The 19891-nt window shown below is 51.6% G+C and overlaps 1 protein-coding gene across 1 annotated transcript; it reads right to left on the bottom strand.

Moving 5' to 3' along the window:
- Positions 1-5682: 5682 nt before the first annotated feature.
- Positions 5683-18177, bottom strand: LOC141042728 (uncharacterized). Its single transcript, XM_073511606.1, has 2 exons — positions 17638-18177; positions 5683-5919 (listed from the first exon to the last, which is right to left on the bottom strand). Exons 1-2 carry the CDS (start codon positions 18175-18177, stop codon positions 5683-5685), a joined length of 777 nt encoding a protein of 258 aa, XP_073367707.1.
- Between the last annotated feature and the right edge of the window lie 1714 nt (positions 18178-19891).

Here is a 19891-nt window from a genome sequence, read left to right as displayed (position 1 = left end):
AGAGGAGAGCTAGCGTAGCAATAGCTCAGATGTCGCGCCGGTCACTGCACGCGGTGATGAGCCATCCGGCCGCCTGTCGTCCCGTCTTGAACATGGGCCTTATACGCACACAGGTATATACTAGTGGCTATTCTTCATGTGTAGACCACGTCGCGATGTTTGGTTAGGCTCTGGTGACAACATCACCAAAGGACCATTGAGTCCGGGCATGGTGAAGAAGAGGCACGACGCCGGTGCCGAAGCGGGGTGGTGAAGGAGCTCCTTGTGATTGGCGCCGACTTGATGAAATCATTGGCAGGTGGCGTCCCGGCCGGCTCTATGGCTTCGTACTCCATGTCACCGGCTCGATGAAGTGGGCGAAGTCTGTGTGACGGTGATCTTCGCGTCGTCGAGGTCTCGAATGGCATCTCTCCGATGCGACGAAGTATTCATCATCTCGTGCAATATTGAGCATAGTGTCGTCGTCTTCTACGATACCATCACGGTGAAGGGGACTCAAGCGGTGATGGTGATCTCCGTGCCATCGACCTCCATAGCGCAAGCTTGACGACATCGACCGTGGCAGCGTCTCGGCACGACCCGTGTCATCGTCCTCCACGGTACCGTCGCGACGAAGCGGTCGCGAGTGATGATGGCGATCTCCATGGCGTTCACCTCCATGGCACCGGTTTGGCGGCGTCGGCGGTGGGCGGCGTCTCGGCGAACTCTCTGTCAACCACACCGTCCTGACAAGGTGGACGTGAGTGGTGATGGTGACTTGTGTGCCGTTGGCCTCCATAGAGCTGGCATGGTGAAGAATCCAGTGGGGAGCACCATGACTGGCAAACCGGCATCCTCGTCGAGCGGTGATGAGTGGGGGCGGCCACCTTGGCGCGGGCATGCATGGTGAAGATGAACTCCGGCGACGCGTCGTCCTCATCGAGCGGTGATGAGTGGGGGTGACCACCGTGGCGTCGACCTCCATGACACCGACCTCGATGGTGTCAGCGCCCATAGCGCGGGCTTGGTGAAGATGAGCTCCGGCGACGCGTCGTCCTCATCGAGCGGTGATGAGTGGGGGCGACCACCGTGGCGTCGACCTCCATGACACCGACCTCGATGGCGTCAGCGTCCATAGCGCGGGCTTGGTGAAGATGAGCTCCGGCGACGCGTCGGCCTCATCGAGCGGTGATGAGTGGGGTGGCCACCGTGGCGTCGACCTCCGTGACACCGACCTCGGTGGCGTGTGCGTCCAGAGCGCGGGCTTGGTGAAGATGAGCTCCGGCGACGCGTCGTCCTCCATGCTAAGGTTGATGACCGGTGTGTGATGGCAGGCTCCGGGTCGCCGTCATGAACGGCAACCCTCCGGTGTGACAAAGTAGACGACGGGCTGCACGATGTCGAGTTCCGTGTCGTGGTCGTCGTCGACGCCGTCTTGATGAAGTGATCGACGGTCTGCGTCCAGGCGGGCTCCGCGGCTTCGTCTTCTATGTCACCGGCTCGATGAAGTGGGCGAAGGGCGTGCCGACGAACTCTGGATCTCCGTCTCAAAAGGCATCCCTCCGGCGAGCTCTATGCCATCAATGTGCATGGCATCAGCTCGACAACGTCGTTGGTGGGCGACGTCGTGGCGTGCTCCCTGTCGTCATCTTTCGCAACACCATCGTGATGAAGTGGGCGCGAGTGGTGGTGGCGATCTCCGCGCCGCCGACCTCCATGTGGCCGGCTTGACGACATCTACAGTGGGCGGCATCGTGGCGTGCTCCATGTCGTCGTGTCCCGCGGCACCATCGTGATGAAGTGGAGTGAGCGGTGATGGAGACCCCGGTGTTGTCGGCCTCCATGTCATCGTTTTGCACGGCGACGGTGGCTCTATCTCGGGCGGCGGCCCGATCCGATCACGGCAACCTCCTCTTCGGCAGTTCAGCATCGTTTGTGTAGTTCCCCTGTATATGCATTCTGTATATGGGGGAGCAAGAAAAGAAGTGGTAAGTTAGATCAAAGTACTACCTTCCGGGAACGTGAGTCGAGCGTTCATGTTGTTGCCGCCGAGGTCCCTTGCACGCAGATGGGCGTACGCCGGCTTCCTCCTCTCCGTGTACGCCGGCGTCGATGCCTGCGTCCTTTGTCCGGCCGGCAATCCGGCGCCGCGTGAGAGAGCTTCTTGCGTCTCGCCGGGCTTCAGATCTTCTCTCTTGCTAGCCTCTGGGTGCTTCTGCATTTCAGCGTGATGGATGAAGGAAGTGCTGCGTGGTGGATGGATGTGTGCCTCCTCATCTCTGGCCCTGCGTGAGTGTATTTATAGGCAGGAGGGGGTAGGCGTTGCGTGACGCGCAGCAGCCGTTCGGCCGTTGCCGATTTCCTTGGAAGGGATATGGACGGCAACGTGTTGATCTTGCTTCGTATGTTTATCGATCGGCTGATCTTCTTGACGCCCACTCCTGCAAAACAAGGTACAAAATTTCCTACCCAAGTGGCCGGCAGGTGGGCCGATTCGATTGCCGAACGTGTGACTCACTGACCGTCTAGAAGGCTCACCATTTCATTCTTTTTGTTGATTATACGACTATTCAAGTATGTACGCGCGCTTGCCGGCCAGCATACGGGCATTTGTACGTAGCTGTACGTGCCGGTCGTGGCGACCGCCGCGTACAGGCAAAGAGGTGCACGTTGCTGCTATACCTGGTCTTCAATGCATGCTTGTAGTACGTAGGCACTCCTTTTGCTTTTGCCATGCACCACGTATAAAGATAGGCATGCATGCATGCATGCTCCAGTCCCTTGTATGCACATATATTCTTCTTTGTATCCTGCACTTAAGAAAAATCTTCTACAATAAAAAAAAGTTAGCCACGCCATCCATGATTTTTTTAATACTACCAAAACTAAATAATCTCTCTTCTTTGATACAAAATCACGTCGAACAAATGCCCCCTCGTCAAGTTGAGTTCGAGCGTAGAGCGATCAAACTCGACTTGACGAAAATATGTGACCATTTAGCGCAATTTCTTGCAGCCTTAGTTTAATTTTCCTTTTAAAAGTGCGGGTAGATCCTTCCGCATCTCAGGTACACGGCTAGCTCCACTGCGGCCGACTCCGTGGCCGGCGGCCGGCGTACTTATACGCGTACTTTTGCCATCCGTTGGGTTGCACCTGCAAAAGAAAGACAAAGCAGTGCATGTATTGATGGATGTATGAAATGTTACTGTAGATGGAACGTGTGTGGCCCATGCAAACACATTCGTGGAATTCTGAGCCATCAGCAATCCACGCTTTCACTTCGTGCTGATCCTGGGTGTTTTCGCCCCTAGCAACCAGCGCCGGCGGCAACTACTTCGGCGAAGGCCTCAACCCTTCAAGCTTGGTACGCATCCTGCTACTCCTTACACTCTGGGCTAGCTTAATTGTGTTGGCAACGATCGCGGCTTCGAGCGGCCAGCTCCACCATTGCTTGATGCGTATCATGAACGTCTTCCAGATCTTACCTGTGAGGAAGAGAAAAGAAAACAGAAGAGAGAAAAATAATAATAATAGGATGCCACGTAGTAACCGTGATGGCGTGGTTCCGACAGTGGCCTCCTGGCTTCGTCGCTTGTCGTAGTGCTCGATGCCATCAACAGCACACGATCACCGCAGAGTTAGGAGAATTCTCGCTGCGAGGACATCATGTTACGGACGGTGTCCACACCATCTTCAAAAATGACTGTTTGATCTCCATGTAGCGATGTAGCAGTGCAGGTATGTTCTTCTGCATGCGCATTCTTTAGGAAGCTCGTTGCGACCGCCCAACGGACGATGCCAGCCAACAAGACAGCCCTACTTCGTCTTCATTTTTTGGCGAAACGACACGCCTTATCCTGAAAACGAAATAGCGTTTACCGAATTCATCGCAACCGCCTAGCTGCTGCGGTGCCAGCCGACTAGATCGGTGGGTTTCACAGATTCATGCTGGCCGCCCTGGCGCATTGCACTGCTCTCGTGATCTTCATATGACGATGTAGGTGAGGCGTCGGTAGACCATCGACAACTCCGTTTCACCATGAATGGTGTATCACCAGGTGGTATGCCGGGACGCCATCGACCTTATGGATGGTCAAGGGATGATATTGCCCCCAAGCTTCATTGTTGTTGGAGACAGGGTACCGGAGTGACATCGGCACCACCCTTATGAGCTCAGGTGCCTCCTTCCTACACCCATTGTTCATGTTGGTGCAGATGATTGGTTGCCGGGATGCCGTCGGCATTAGCAGATCGACGTCGGGATATCATTGACGTCCACAGGCGCACGGGATTGCCCCCGATGCCTGTGTTGTTGGTTGGTGTAGAGACACGACGTCGGGTTGTCATCGGCAATGCCGATAAGTACCTCTTCATTGGCTGCGAAAGACGTTGAGGAAGCGCAACAACTAGAAACACCCAACAAAACAAAGTGAATCAAGAAAAAAAAGAGGTTTGGTCGGTTTTTTAAAATGCTGGCTTTCCCGTTATACACCAGCTATAGGTGTGACATCTAAGAAGGCTACCAAAGGACTTGTCATCGGGAATCGTCGAAATACCATGACGATTACAACTCAACAACTGCATAAGCCTCTGTGTATGTGTATGAAGACGCCGTGTTTCGGGATGCTTCCGAGAGGCAACAGAAATTCATATTCTAGCCCATCATTGTGTGGAGGGGCCCCACAGCTCGACGTGCCCCCTGCACATGCCTCATGAACCCAGAGGCTTGGGTATGGTAGGTTCAGGTAGATGGTTTTGGGAGGATAGCTTGGCGATTTTTCCTTCATGCCTTATTGAGGGGTGGTGAGCAGCTACCTTCCGCCTTCATTCCAGTGGGTCTCTTACTGGCTGGGATAACTTGACTGCTTCTTGTATTCTTGGATTATTTTGATTGCTTCTTGGAGCTTTAGGATTTTTTATCATGGATTGCTTGCACGGGCTGATGGATTGGCCGCAGACTTCGTGAACATGCTTGAACTTTTTGTGGATCCTGCTTGCACTTCTTCTTCTTCCATGACTTCTCAAAGACCCACCTTGAGAACTTGGAAGGCACCTGTTCACCTCTGTGGACTAAGGAAACCCTCTGGCATTTTATCTGGAGCTTTTTGGTGGCGTATCCCAGGGTTATATGTGGCTAGGCACCGAACCAACTTGCATTGGGCCAGGTAGCCACCATGAATCTTTTCCTATAGTCTCCCCTAGGATGCGAGCCTCTGCGAACATGAAGCATGACAGGAAACATGAAGGGCGCGGGGTCTTGGCGCTCAGAAGTGCCCAAGTAATCGTCTCCGCTGCCTCCGAAAGCATACGCCTGATACGTGTCGTGCATTGTGGGTGTAGGAGTCGCTCTGCCTGCAACTTGACACATTGTGCCACCCTCCGACCAGTCCTAGGGTAGCCGAAACTTCAATCAACAACATGATGTGGTGGGGGAAAGCCAGTTTTTTTGTTGGATTGAGTCCGTTAAAATTGGGGAGACCAAGAAAATATCCACAACATGCAACGAAGAGTGCATCATGGATCCGATAGCCCACTGAAAAAGGGTCTCCCAAGGAAAAAAAATTGAAAGGCAACGAAAGAGGCAACATTTTAAGAAAAATATTTTTTAAGGAACCTTCCGTTGATTGGAGGCATAGGCCGAACTCCCTGGGAATCAACCAGCTGGTATGCACCCCCGTCGTAGACTTGCTCGACGACATATGGTCATTCCCACTTTGGCTCGAACTTCCCCTTCGTCTTGTGCGTGATGACGATGGGTCGACGGAGCACGAGGACCAACTCGCCCTTCCGGAATACGCGCTGCTTGACGAGCTTGTCATAGGCTCTCACCATGTTCTGGCCGTAGAGCTCCAGGTTTTGCAGGGCATGAAGTCGCTCCTCTTCAAGGGCGTTAAGCTCCTGGAAACAAAGTTGTACCTGTTCATCTTGGGTGAGTCCTTCCTGGAGAGCCACCCGTAAAGAGGGTAGCTGGACTTCCAATGGCAGTACGGCTGTAACACCCTGAGGATCATGCTACAGTAACTCTCTGTGATTAAGCTAATCATGTTGCTAAACAGGGCATGATCACATTGGAATCACATTTCTTTTCAAACTCCTAATTCAAACTTCAATTAAAATTAAAGTGGAAAATAAAAGTTTTCAAAAATTTAAACAAAAATGTTCGGTGGGTGCCAAATAATACACTGGTAATTATGGTGGAGAAAACACATTTTTATAAAATACCTAAATACTTTTAAATGAAATAAAACAGAAAAGAAAATAAACAAATAAAAAGAAAATGCAAAAGAACACACACAAAGAAAAAGAAAAAGGAGAAGGCCCCCCCCACAGCACCCCTGGCCCAACTGGGCCGACCCCGGGCCCAGCCCACCTCTCCCACTCGCCCCCCTTCCCTGTTCCCCCGACCGGGGTCGGAACAGGGGCAGTCCCCGCCGCACCACCTCGCCGGCGACTGGGAGGATAAGGGCGCCAGCACCCCCGCCTCCTCGGGCCTCTCTCCCACTCGCCCCCGCTCTCCTCTCGGCCTCTGCGCCTCTCTCTTCTCCCCCCCCAGATCCGCGCCGCTCCTTCCTTCCCCACGCCCGACGCGGTCGCCGCCGTTCACCGTTGTTCACACGGCCACCGTACCCACCTCGCCGCCCCAAGGTGTCTCCAAGGACCGCCGTCGCCCGCTGCTTCGTCTGGTGCAGGCCGTTGGAGACCGGAGCCCCTGCAACGACCTCCCCGAGCTCGTCTTCAACTTCGGACGCCGGCGACCCCCTTCTTCCCCGGCGCCGACCTGCTGCTCCTAAGCCTCTCACCGGCCTCCGTGTGCCGCGCGGTGAGCCTCTCCCCCTCCTCCCCTATCCTTTCTCTCTCGCGCGCCCCCCTAGCTGCTTCCCCACGCGCGCCCGAACGCCGCGCCGCGGAGCTCGCCGCCGGCAAGGCTCCGGTGACCTTTTGGTCACGGGCTCAAGCCCGTTGCACTCCCCACCTCGCGTAGATGCCCCCCAGCCCCTTCGCTTGCGCGATAGCCCGCCGTAGCCTCGTTTCCGTCGGGCACCCGTGCGTGCCGCCGCCTCCGCCGCTCGCCGGCGCCGATTCCGGCCAAGTCCGGCGAAGCCCCGGCCACCACTGGATGCGGCGCTGCGAGCTCTTTCGAATGGGCCTAGCCCCGCTCCTCCCCGAGCCCCGTAGCGCGATTCCGGCCAACTCCGGCGAGGGGCCGCCGCTGTTTTGGTCGCCCGAGTCGCTCCGGCACCGGCCGCCGACGTGGCTGGCCTGGGGCCACCCCAGGGCCACTGCCAGCGGGCCCCGCAGGCCCCGTTGACTGGGTCAACCCAGTCAACGTGCTGACTGGGCAGGCCCAGCCACTAACATGCGGGCCCCGCCGCAAAATTAAAAAAAGAGAAAAAAAATGTTTTTTATAATTAAAACAAATTAATTAATCTAATCACTCACTGACAGGTGGGCCCAGTAGTTAATTAACTAAAAATTAATTAGTTTAATCTTCTGTTAGCCCACTGTCTATGACAGGTGGGGCCCACTGGTCAGTTTGACCTGGTCAGTCGCTCTGTTGACCTGCTGACGTCAGCATTGCCTCATGCTGACGTCATAATTCATTTTTGCTTAATTCAAATAATTCCAGAAATTCAAATAAACTTTGAAAATTCATATCTTTTAAACCGTAACTCGGATGAAAATGTTTTCTATATGAAAGTTGCTCAGAACGACGAGACGAATCCGAATACGCAGTCCGTTCGTCCACCACACCTCCCTAACCTATCGAACTAGCAACTTTCCCCCTCCGGTCCGTCTGTCCGAAAACGCGAAACATCGGGAATACTTCCCGGATGTTCACCCCCTTTGCCGGTACCACCTACTGTCGCGTTAGGGCACACCTAGCACCGCTCATTGTCATGTTACGCATCGTCATGCTTATGTTTGCATTGTATTTACTGTTTCTTCCCCCTCTTCTCTCCGGTAGACTACGAGACCGACACTGCTGCTGCCCAGTTCGACTACGGAGTTGACGACCCCTCCTACTTGCCAGAGCAACCAGGCAAGCCCCCCCCCCTTGATCACCAGATATCGCCTATTCTTCTCTATACTGCTTGCATTAGAGTAGTGTAGCATGTTACTGCTTTTCGATATCCTATCCTGATGCATAGCCTATCCTTGCTACTACTGTTGATACCTTTACCTGCAATCCTACATGCTTAGTATAGGATGCTAGATTTCCATCAGTGGCCCTACATTCTTGTCCGTCTGCTGTGCTATACTATCGGGCCGTGATCACCTGGGCGGTGATCACGGGTATATACTTATATACTACATACATGACACATGTGATGACTAAAGTCGGGTCGGCTCGTAGGAGTACCCGCAAGTGGATCTTTGTGGCGGAGCGACAGGGCAGGTTGAGACCGCCTAGGTGAGAGGTGGGCCTGGCCCTGGTCGGCGTTCGCGGTTACTTAACACGCTTAACGAGATCTTGGTATTTGATCTGAGTCTGGCCATTTGGTCTATACGCACTAACCATCTACGCGGGAGTAGTTATGGGTATCCCGGCGTCGTGGTATCAGCCGAAGCCTTCTTGACGTCAGCGACTGAGTGGCGCGCGCCGGATTGGACTGGAACGCCACTAGGCTAGGTCTGCTTCCGGCCGCGTACGCAACGTGCAGGTGTGCATAGGGCGATGGGCCCAGACCCCTGCGCGCTTAGGATTAGACCGGCGTGCTGACCGCTCTGTTGTGCTTAGGTGGGGCTGCGACGCGTTGATCTTACGAGGCCGGGCATGACCCAGAAAAGTGTGTCCGGCCAAATGGGATCGAGCGTGTTGGGTTATGTGGTGCACCCCTGCAGGGAAGTTTATCTATTCGAATAGCCGTGTCCCTCGGTAAAAGGACGACCCGGAGTTGTACCTTGACCTTATGACAACTAGAACTGGATACTGAATAAAATACACCCTTCCAAGTGCCAGATACAACCCGGTGATCGCTCTCTAACAGGGCGACGAGGAGGGGATCGCCGGGTAGGATTATGCTATGCGATGCTACTTGGAGGACTTCAATCTACTCTCTTCTACATGCTGCAAGATGGAGATGGCCGGAAGCGTAGTCTTCGACAGGACTAGCTATCCCCCTTTTATTCTGGCATTCTGCAGTTCAGTCCACTGATATGCCCCTTTACACATATACCCATGCATATGTAGTGTAGCTCCTTGCTTGCGAGTACTTTGGATGAGTACTCACGGTTGCTTCTCTCCCTCTTTTCCCCCTTTCTTTTCTATCTGGTTGTCACAACCAGATGCTGGAGTCCAGGAGCCAGACGCCACCGTCGACGACAACACCTACGACACTGGAGGTGCCTACTACTACGTGCAGCCCGCTGACGACGACCAGGAGTAGTTAGGAGGATCCCAGGCAGGAGGCCTGCGCCTCGTTCGATCCGTATCCCAGTTTGTGCTAGCCTTCTTAAGGCAAACTTGTTTAACTTATGTCTGTACTCAGATATTGTTGCTTCCGCTGACTCGTCTGTGATCGAGAACTTGTATTCGAGCCCTCGAGGCCCATGGCTTGTATTATGATGCTTGTATGACTTATTTTTGTTGTAGAGTTGTGTTGTGATATCTTCCCGTGAGTCCCTGATCTTGATCGTACATATTTGCGTGCATGATTAGTGTACGGTCAAATCGGGGGCGTCACAAGTTGGTATCAGAGCCGACTGCCTGTAGGAATCCCCCTTTCCAACTCCTTGGCCAAAGTCGAGTCTAGACATTGCAAAAACTTTTACTAACATGGCTGTGTGTCTTACGGGCCCACGTCGCCATTGGGTGGTATTAGGATCTTTTACTCCTTGTCTATACTCTGGGACTCTGATCTCTCTCCTATCCGGGTTAAGTGAATTTTACTAAATCTAACATTAGGATCTCGTTATCACTTTCACCCGGAGAGCCCTTTATTACTGATGATCGTCTGCTGCACGTGAAGACCCTGAAGATACTCTCCGCTGATAACCCGAGAACTTGTGTTCATTGCTTTTGCAATTCTCTTTCATCGATGAACTCCTATGGATAACCACGTATACTCGCCATTCATACAATGTTTCCCAGTTGATCTTGTTATTACAAGATACCCCGAAATTCTCTCTGTTGTTCCGAGAATCCTTTGAGCTTACTGCCTTGCTGTTCTTTGTCACCTGAATACTCCTACGGTTAATTCTCGCACTTACCGAGTATCCGGTCATCCCCAGTTGTTTCAAGTATTCCACAATAGTCTTCAAATACTATTCGATCTTCCGAAAATCCTCAGGAGCCTATTGCTCTTGAAATTCTTGTTTGCTTGCATTATGGTTAATCCCAAAATTCTCGTAATCTTAATGGCATCTCTTGTCATTATCATTTTGAGTCTGTTGATTCAATTTGTTGCGAATGCTCGCAAACCTCAATCATATTCTAGAATTCATTCTTCCGGCTCAGACGCCATTCTAAACGTGAGCTGGATCTCGACCTATCAAATTGCCATCGATGGTACCCCTAAGCCTACTCAACTTATCCATCCTTGATCAGAGCGTTGCTTCTGACCCCCTGATTTGGAAATCATAATTCCTTTGCATTTGGACTTTGAGTTAGTCAGTTGTTTCTATAATCAGATCTCCTTACATTCTTCTTCCTCTGGTTGAGTACCGATGCTCACATCAGATCCCTTGTGGACCATCGGTTCCTTTGTTGGATTTTATCCGACAGTGTCCTTCATAATGAATAACCTTGTGAGCCTTTCCATGGGTATATAATGCCTTTGGTAAATTGTATCATCTGTTTTTGCACAATGCTCTTCTTTCGAGCTTGTAATATTTACTCCGAAGTTTGTGGTATATGTTCCTAAGATGCCTTGATGGGTTGAACCTATACCTTCCCTAAAAACCGTATGAACCCGAAGGTTTTCACAAGCCATACCCTTCTGGTATTTTACCAGATAATTTTCTACCATACAACTACATCGAACGCGAGAAGTGAATGAAAGGTTATGCATTGAAGAAGTGGGAGTCGACCTTGAACTTTGTGTTCATGCCCATGGACACGATGTATACCTTATCATGGAAGCTTCTGTTAAAATAATTGTCCCCTTGTAATAAGTTCATCTGGTATCCGTGGACGTCGTTCCGACCATGTTCTCCTTTAAATACCATTTCTCGTACAAGTTTAAGCACTTGTCTTCTGTAAGAGCAATACCCCAGTCCAACCTCTACTTTGGTTTGTCGTCGAGTATTACCCCCTGGTATCTCGAGATTATCACGGAACTGCATAACTTCTTATGAGTTCTCCATCAAGTATTACATTCTCATGGATTCCAATTTTTCACGGGCTCCGAGTTATTAAACACTCAAGGACATCGATAACTGAATCGAGTCCGCATCATGGTTAAACAACTCTTAATAATCTCCCTTGTTTACGAGTTCGTACTCGATCACGTCATCCCTAGCCTGCTCGGCTATGTTATTATCGTGCTGATTTTAACTGTGCTACCTGGTCTTTATTCCCGGAGCACCACCTTCGACGCTGAGCTAAGCTTACGTCGATTTTCCTCGTCATATCATTTCGCCTTGAACAGCAAGCTTGATTTCGAGTTTGTGTCGTACCCCTGGTTCCAATAACTTTTCGCTTCATCATTCCTTTGACTTGATGTCATCGCCGATCGATTACCTCTTCATAAATTCTCGCTACAAATGTGTCGTGAACATCATCAACATTCTGAGCTCTTCCAAGATATCTATCGAATTCTGGATGAGAAATACCATCCTTGCCCTCGATGATTTGTTTTATCTTCGACCATTTTATCGCCTTCCATTCAACACAAACTTGTTCGTGTTTGGTGTTGTACCTTGATTTCCTTGCTATCTAGCTTATGATATGTTCTACCTTGGAGTATTACCATCTTTTATGTCAAGTATGTCGTAAGAATTTCACCACCTCGTATGACATCTTGGTACAGTGATACTTCTCCCCATCACCATTCTTTCTTGGTCCCCGTGTTGTTTCTAAAAGGAATACCGACCAATGGTCTGTGATGTGTAAATTCTAAACTCCTAGCAACCCTATCGCTTTGAAGTTATTGGTCTATAGTTTCATTCTACGCCTATGGCTTAATGAATCATCATTTGGACATTGATTGTACTACCTAGCCCATATTTCGGGTGCACATTTCAACCAATGTTTAACTGTGTATGTTTTCCTCCAGCATACATCATTAAGTCATTCGATCTAGCTCATGTTATCTCCTTGTTCACATAGTGATGGAAATCCATCTTTTGGAAATCTCGATGGATTGTCGCTGAGTCAATCAGTCACCTCCTCACCTCTCCTTGATGTAATGTTGAACCCTTGTCCAGAACTCGCTTCCATAGTTCATCTCCCGAGAATCTCCGATGTCGTTTCGACAATTTGTGTTGCACCTTTCTTCTCAGGCATCCTGAGTCTGAGTTATCCTGACACCAATCAGATCTGAATCTCGGTCAGATATGATGGTTGAAACATATTTCCAAGAGTTATAAAATTGGCCTATTTATGACCCGGTAAGGTGATGATACCCAGCACACCTGGCGGGAGGACCTATTGTTATAAGTTTTCCCTTTTAGCAAGGTTAGCTATTCTTCCATGAGGAAATTGTAAGACTTATTCTATAAGTTGTTCCTGATGGATCCTTTTTGTTTCCAAAGTCTGATCTTCACCTGTTGACCATGTCAATGCTATCTCGAAGCATGTCTATGGTACTCTGATTTTCAACGGGAACATTTGAAGCACAATGCTAAATGTTTCCTGCACAATTATCCAAACACCGTTGTATGGGTAATGTCATGAAAATTCTCTCCAGTACCTAAAGAGTTTTCTACATTATATCATGTCATGGATATCATGCTCTGCTTACCCTTGGGAAGGATATACCCTTGAAATATGTATTTAAACACATTTTCCTTTCCATTCTTCTGTTTAATCTGATAATCATATTTTCCTTTCCATTGTTTGGTTTAACCTTTCTGGTGATCTATATGATCTAAGCAGTAATATTCTCCTGCTTATGCAAACACCTCGGTGTACAACTCTGTCAGTAAGACCCTGTTATTATTGTTGGTGACATTTCGGTAACCACCGATGGACGAGAACTTTGCCTAATGGTCCGCCTCGTTTCAACGAGCAGGAAAATGGTTCTCTTCGTCCCTCGCCCTTGGTACCGACGATGTTGCTGACATATAACTGACAGGCTACCCTCTGCCATGACTTGCTATCATGATCGTGCAAGATGTCACCGCCCTTCCTACTTTTAACCCACATGGTGGGCCCATAACCCACAGTTCCACAGGATCGAAACCTGACTCTCTTGTGCACCCCCTGTTCCCAAATTTATTCATCGCGCGTGGCCTCGTATGTAATTCACGGACCATCGTCCTACTGATCTATACTGGCATCAGACATAATACTTATTCCGAGTGCTTTGAACCCCTTTCACACTTTGTTTCAGGCTTCGAACGATTGCCTACCCGTTTGAAACTTCTCATGGTACTTTCTTACTTGCTCTCGGCTTTTCTTAAGGTTTAGTTCGAGAGATACTTTCCGCCACTTTCGCCGATGATATTGACCAGATAGTAAACCCTGCAGAAGTCCGTTCTTCCAGAATACCCCCTTACTCTGTCGTAAGTACGATGGAGTTCCCGAAGAAAGGACGACAACTTTATCATGATGACCTGAAACAGCAGAATGAAGACATCAATGTAATGGATCAACCTCTTCGAGAAGAACAACCAAGACCAAGAACGCTCCCTAGAATTTCGTAACCCGAACCTTCCCCCTTTACTTCCCTCTTAAATCTCGGAGGAGATTTGTAACACCCTGAGGATCATGCTACAGTAACTCTCTGTGATTAAGATAATCATGTTGCTAAACAGGGCATGATCACATTGGAATCACATTTCTTTTCAAACTCCTAATTCAAACTTCAATTAAAATTAAAGTGGAAAATAAAAGTTTTCAAAAATTTAAACAAAAATGTTCGGTGGGTGCCAAATAATACACTGGTAATTATGGTGGAGAAAACACATTTTTATAAAATACCTAAATACTTTTAAATGAAATAAAACAGAAAAGAAAATAAACAAATAAAAAGAAAATGCAAAAGAACACACACAAAGAAAAAGAAAAAGGAGAAGGCCCCCCCCCCACAACACCCCTGGCCCAACTGGGCCAACCCCCGGCCCAGCCCACCTCTCCCACTCGCCCCCCTTCCCTGTTCCCCCGACCGGGGTCGGAACAGGGGCAGTCCCCGCCGCACCACCTCGCCGGCGACGGGGAGGATAAGGGCGCCAGCACCCCCGCCTCCTCGGGCCTCTCTCCCACTCGCCCCCGCTCTCCTCTCGGCCTCTGCGCCTCTCTCTTCTCCCCCCCAGATCCGCGCCGCTCCTTCCTTCCCCACGCCCGACGCGGTCGCCGCCGTTCAGTGTCGTTCACACGGCCACCGTACCCACCTCGCCGCCCCAAGGTGTCTCCAAGGACCGTCGTCGCCCGCTGCTTCGTCTGGTGCAGCCCGTTGGAGACCGGAGCCCCTGCAATGACCTCCCCGGGCTCGTCTTCAACTTCGGACGCCGGCGACCCCCTTCTTCCCCGGCGCCGACCTGCTGCTCCTAAGCCTCTCACCGGCCTCCGTGTGCCGCGCGGTGAGCATCTCCCCCTCCTCCCCTGTCCTTTCTCTCTCGCGTGCCCCCCTAGCTGCTTCCCCACGCGCGCCCGAACGCCGCGCCGCGGAGCTCGCCGCCGGCAAGGCTCCGGTGACCTTTTGGTCACGGGCTCAAGCCCGTTGCACTCCCCACCTCGCGTAGATGCCCCCCAGCCCTTCCGCTTGCTCGATAGCCCGCCGTAGCCTCGTTTCCGTCGGGCACCCGTGCGCGCCGCCGCTCGCCGGCGCTGATTCCGGCCAAGTCCGGCGAAGCCCCGGCCACCACTGGATGCGGCGCTGCGAGCTCTTTCGAATGGGCCTAGCCCCGCTCCTCCCCGAGCCCCGTAGCGCGATTCCGGCCAACTCCGGCGAGGGGCCGCCGCTGTTTTGGTCGCCGGAGTCGCTCCGGCGCCGGCCGCCGACGTGGCTGGCCTGGGGCCACCCCAGGGCCACTGCCAGCGGGCCCCGTTGACTGGGTCAACCCAGTCAACGTGCTGACTGGGCAGGCCCAGCCACTGACATGCGGGCCCCGCCGCAAAATTAAAAAAAAAGCGAAAATAAAAATGTTTTTTATAATTAAAACTAATTAATTAATCTAATCACTCACTGACAGGTGGGCCCAGTAGTTAATTAACTAAAAATTAATTACTTTAATCTTCTGTTAGCCCACTGTCTATGACAGGTGGGGCCCACTGGTCAGTTTGACCTGGTCAGTCGCTCTGTTGACCTGCTGACGTCAGCATTGCCTCATGCTGACGTCATAATTCATTTTTGCTTAATTCAAATAATTCCAGAAATTCAAATAAACTTTGAAAATTCATATCTTTTAAACCGTAACTCGGATGAAAATGTTTTCTATATGAAAGTTGCTCAGAACGACGAGACGAATCCGAATACGCAGTCCGTTCGTCCACCACACCTCCCTAACCTATCGAACTAGCAACTTTCCCCCTCCGGTCCGTCTGTCCGAAAACGCGAAACATCGGGAATACTTCCCGGATGTTCCCCTCCTTCGCCGGTACCACCTACTGTCGCGTTAGGGCACACCTAGCACCGCTCATTGTCATGTCACGCATCGTCATGCTTATGTTTGCATTGTATTTACTGTTTCTTCCCCCTCTTCTCTCCGGTAGACTACGAGACCGACACTGCTGCTGCCCAGTTCGACTACGGAGTTGACGACTCCTCCTACTTGCCAGAGCAACCAGGCAAGCCCCCCCCTTGATCACCAGATATCGCCTATTCTTCTCTATACTGCTTGCATTAGAGTAGTGTAGCATGTTACTGCTTTTCGATATCCTATCATGATGCATAGCCTATCCTTGCTACTACTGTTGATACCTTTACCTGCAATCCTACATGCTTAGTATAGGATGCTAGATTTCCATCAGTGGCCCTACATTCTTGTCCGTCTGCTGTGCTATACTATCGGGCCGTGATCACCTGGGCGGTGATCACGGGTATATACTTATATACTACATACATGACACATGTGATGACTAAAGTCGGGTCGGCTCGTAGGAGTACCCGCAAGTGGATCTTTGTGGCGGAGCGACAGGGCAGGTTGAGACCGCCTAGGTGAGAGGTGGGCCTGGCCCTGGTCAGCGTTCGCGGTTACTTAACACGCTTAACGAGATCTTGGTATTTGATCTGAGTCTGGCCATTTGGTCTATACGCACTAACCATCTACGCGGGAGTAGTTATGGGTATCCCGGCGTCGTGGTATCAGCCGAAGCCTTCTTGACGTCAGCGACTGAGTGGCGCGCGCCGGATTGGACTGGAACGCCACTAGGCTAGGTCTGCTTCCGGCCGCGTACGCAACGTGCAGGTGTGCATAGGGCGATGGGCCCAGACCCCTGCGCGCTTAGGATTAGACCGGCGTGCTGACCGCTCTGTTGTGCTTAGGTGGGGCTGCGACGCGTTGATCTTACGAGGCCGGGCATGACCCAGAAAAGTGTGTCCGGCCAAATGGGATCGAGCGTGTTGGGTTATGTGGTGCACCCCTGCAGGGAAGTTTATCTATTCGAATAGCCGTGTCCCTCGGTAAAAGGACGACCCGGAGTTGTACCTTGACCTTATGACAACTAGAACTGGATACTGAATAAAATACACCCTTCCAAGTGCCAGATACAACCCGGTGATCGCTCTCTAACAGGGCGACGAGGAGGGGATCGCCGGGTAGGATTATGCTATGCGATGCTACTTGGAGGACTTCAATCTACTCTCTTCTACATGCTGCAAGATGGAGATGGCCGGAAGCGTAGTCTTCGACAGGACTAGCTATCCCCCTTTTATTCTGGCATTCTGCAGTTCAGTCCACTGATATGCCCCTTTACACATATACCCATGCATATGTAGTGTAGCTCCTTGCTTGCGAGTACTTTGGATGAGTACTCACGGTTGCTTCTCTCCCTCTTTTCCCCCTTTCTTTTCTATCTGGTTGTCACAACCAGATGCTGGAGTCCAGGAGCCAGACGCCACCGTCGACGACAACACCTACGACACTGGAGGTGCCTACTACTACGTGCAGCCCGCTGACGACGACCAGGAGTAGTTAGGAGGATCCCAGGCAGGAGGCCTGCGCCTCGTTCGATCCGTATCCCAGTTTGTGCTAGCCTTCTTAAGGCAAACTTGTTTAACTTATGTCTGTACTCAGATATTGTTGCTTCCGCTGACTCGTCTGTGATCGAGAACTTGTATTCGAGCCCTCGAGGCCCATGGCTTGTATTATGATGCTTGTATGACTTATTTTTGTTGTAGAGTTGTGTTGTGATATCTTCCCGTGAGTCCCTGATCTTGATCGTACACATTTGCGTGCATGATTAGTGTACGGTCAAATCGGGGGCGTCACAACGGCTTCACTCCCATAAACGAGAGAAAAGGGAGTAGCCTGTGTCGGGGTACGGACTGTAACGCGGTACGCCCATAAGGACTCGAGGAGACGATCATGCCAGTCTCTCTTGTGTCTTGTCACCGTCTTCTTGAGTATCTTGCCTAGCGTCTTGTTGAAGGCTTCGATCACCCCATTGGCTTGAGGGTAGTAGCCGGTGGAGTAGTTCCACTTGATCTTGTACTTCTCCATGAACTTGTACATCTTATTGGACTTGAATGCCTTCGTATTGTTGGAGGTGATGCGGTGTGGAATCCCAAAGCGATATATGATATTTCGCTCTAGGAACTTGATGATGTTGTCGCTCTTCACCTCCCGTAGTGGAACAGCTTCCACCCATTTGGAGAAGTTGTCCCTTGCGGCGAGGATGAAACGATGCCCCCCGGATGACGGAGGGTCAATGAGGCCGATGACGTCGATTCCCCAGGCGTCAAAATGGCCAAGAGGGAACCGTAGGGTGAAGCGGGACCGGCGGCTGGTGCTTGAAGTCGCCATGTACTTGATAGTTGTGGCACGAGCTGGCCACCCGAAGGCAGTCCGCCATGACGTCGGGCTAGTAGTATCCTGCAAGACGTATGCTATGATACATCTTAGCTCCTCCTTGGTGCCCGCCGCAGACTCCATGGTGCATCTCCCGGAGGATCTTCTCGGCTTCACCTCGATTGACGCACCGAAGTAGGACCTCCTGCCGATGAGACCGCCTGTATAGGACACCTGCTTCATAAAGATAAAAGGGGAGTCATTGTTGTAGTTGGCGTCTCGCGACGGGGTCGTCGGGGAGACTGCCATGCTTGAAGTAGTCGAGGAAGGGTTGCAGCCACTCGTCTTCCACCATGGCGGTCGTCATGATGGTGTTGACTTCGTACTCCACCGAGATAAGCTCCAGAATAGCTGGGAGGAGCCACCTTTCTTCAACATTTACCTGCATGGTTTTATTATCTGGGAGCACCAATGCTGCCGCTAGTTTTGCCAAGGCATCAGCAGGCGCATTTCTGCTTCGCAGGATATGGAGAACTTCAACATGATGAAATTTTTCCATGAGGTTCCAGGCCGCAGTGTAGTACGACACCAATTCAGACTTGCGCACCTCGTAGATGTCGTTGACTTGACGAACAATGAGCTCGGAGTCACCAAAGGCCCGTAAAGAACGGACATCCATGGAGAGCGCCAGGAGAAGGCCGAAGATGAGCGCCTCATACTCCACTTCATTATTTGAGCATTCTTCTTTGAGGAGGGAAAATGAGTGATACATCACCCCTCCTCGCGGCGTCTTGAACACCAAACTTGCGCCTGCCATTCGTCTTGGGGATCTATCAGCGTCTGTGTCCGTGCGGGAGGCGCCATCAAAGTAGAGCTCCCATGGTGCGTCAAGGTCGACGGTGAAGACTTCCTCATCAGGAAGGTTGGTGATGATGTGGTGACATAGAAGGGTGGAGCGGTACGTCCGTCGCTCCGGCAATGCTTAGATGTATCCCTCCGGCTTGTCGCTATCCGATGATGAAGATGTCTAGCCTCGTCGGCTCAGACAGATGGGTGGCCTTCGCCTCGTCGTTGCCCGGCCTGGTGGTGTCCACCTCGTCGGTGTCGGACTGGGTGTCTTGCCTTCGCCTCGTCGGAGCCCGGCAAGATATGGGTTGCTTCATCGGAGAAAGACATGTCGGTGAAGTGGCTTCGCATCATCGAAGCTGGACAACCTCCGCTTGGTGTAGGTGGTTGGTGTGGAAGAATGGCGGCGTGTCGATGCAGTCGGTATCCTCACCGAGTGATAAGCCAGTGAAGATGACGAAATCATGTAGGCGTTCGGTAGAGACCCTATAGACTGTGTCCTCGCCAGATGAAGAGTTGATGAAGTTGGCGATCCCATGTCGGTGTAGGTGCCGTGCACCGAGGTGGCAGCGTCCTTGCCGGATGAGAAGTTGATGAAGATGTCAAAGTTATGTCCATGTAGGTACAAGGCGGCGTGTCGAGGTAGTCATGACCCTCGAGCGGATGTGAAGTCGATGAAGGTGTCGATGTTGTTTCGATGAAGCAGCCTTCCTTGCCTAGCCGAAGATTGATGGTGATGGCACCGGCGTGGTCGAGGTAGTTAGCTCCCTCGCCGGGTGAGAAGCCGATGCAGGGGTTGACATCCTATCGATGAAGCAGTCTTCCTGGTCGAGCCGGAGGTCCATGGCGACGGCTCCAACATGATCGTGAGTGGTGTAGATGGCGCCGGGCCGCACACCGGCATGGTGAAGATGGCGTCGGGCTGCAGGCCAGCAGCTCCGACATTGTCACGGCGGTGTAGATGGAGCGCCAGCAGCCCCTCCGATGTCATCGCCGAGGTGGAGTTGGTGCC

This window comes from Aegilops tauschii, chromosome 3 (assembly GCF_002575655.3).
Source record: "Aegilops tauschii subsp. strangulata cultivar AL8/78 chromosome 3, Aet v6.0, whole genome shotgun sequence".
Classification (NCBI taxonomy): domain Eukaryota; kingdom Viridiplantae; phylum Streptophyta; class Magnoliopsida; order Poales; family Poaceae; genus Aegilops; species Aegilops tauschii.
Note: the sequence above shows the minus strand (reverse complement) of the source record. Positions and strands in the feature narration are given on the sequence as shown.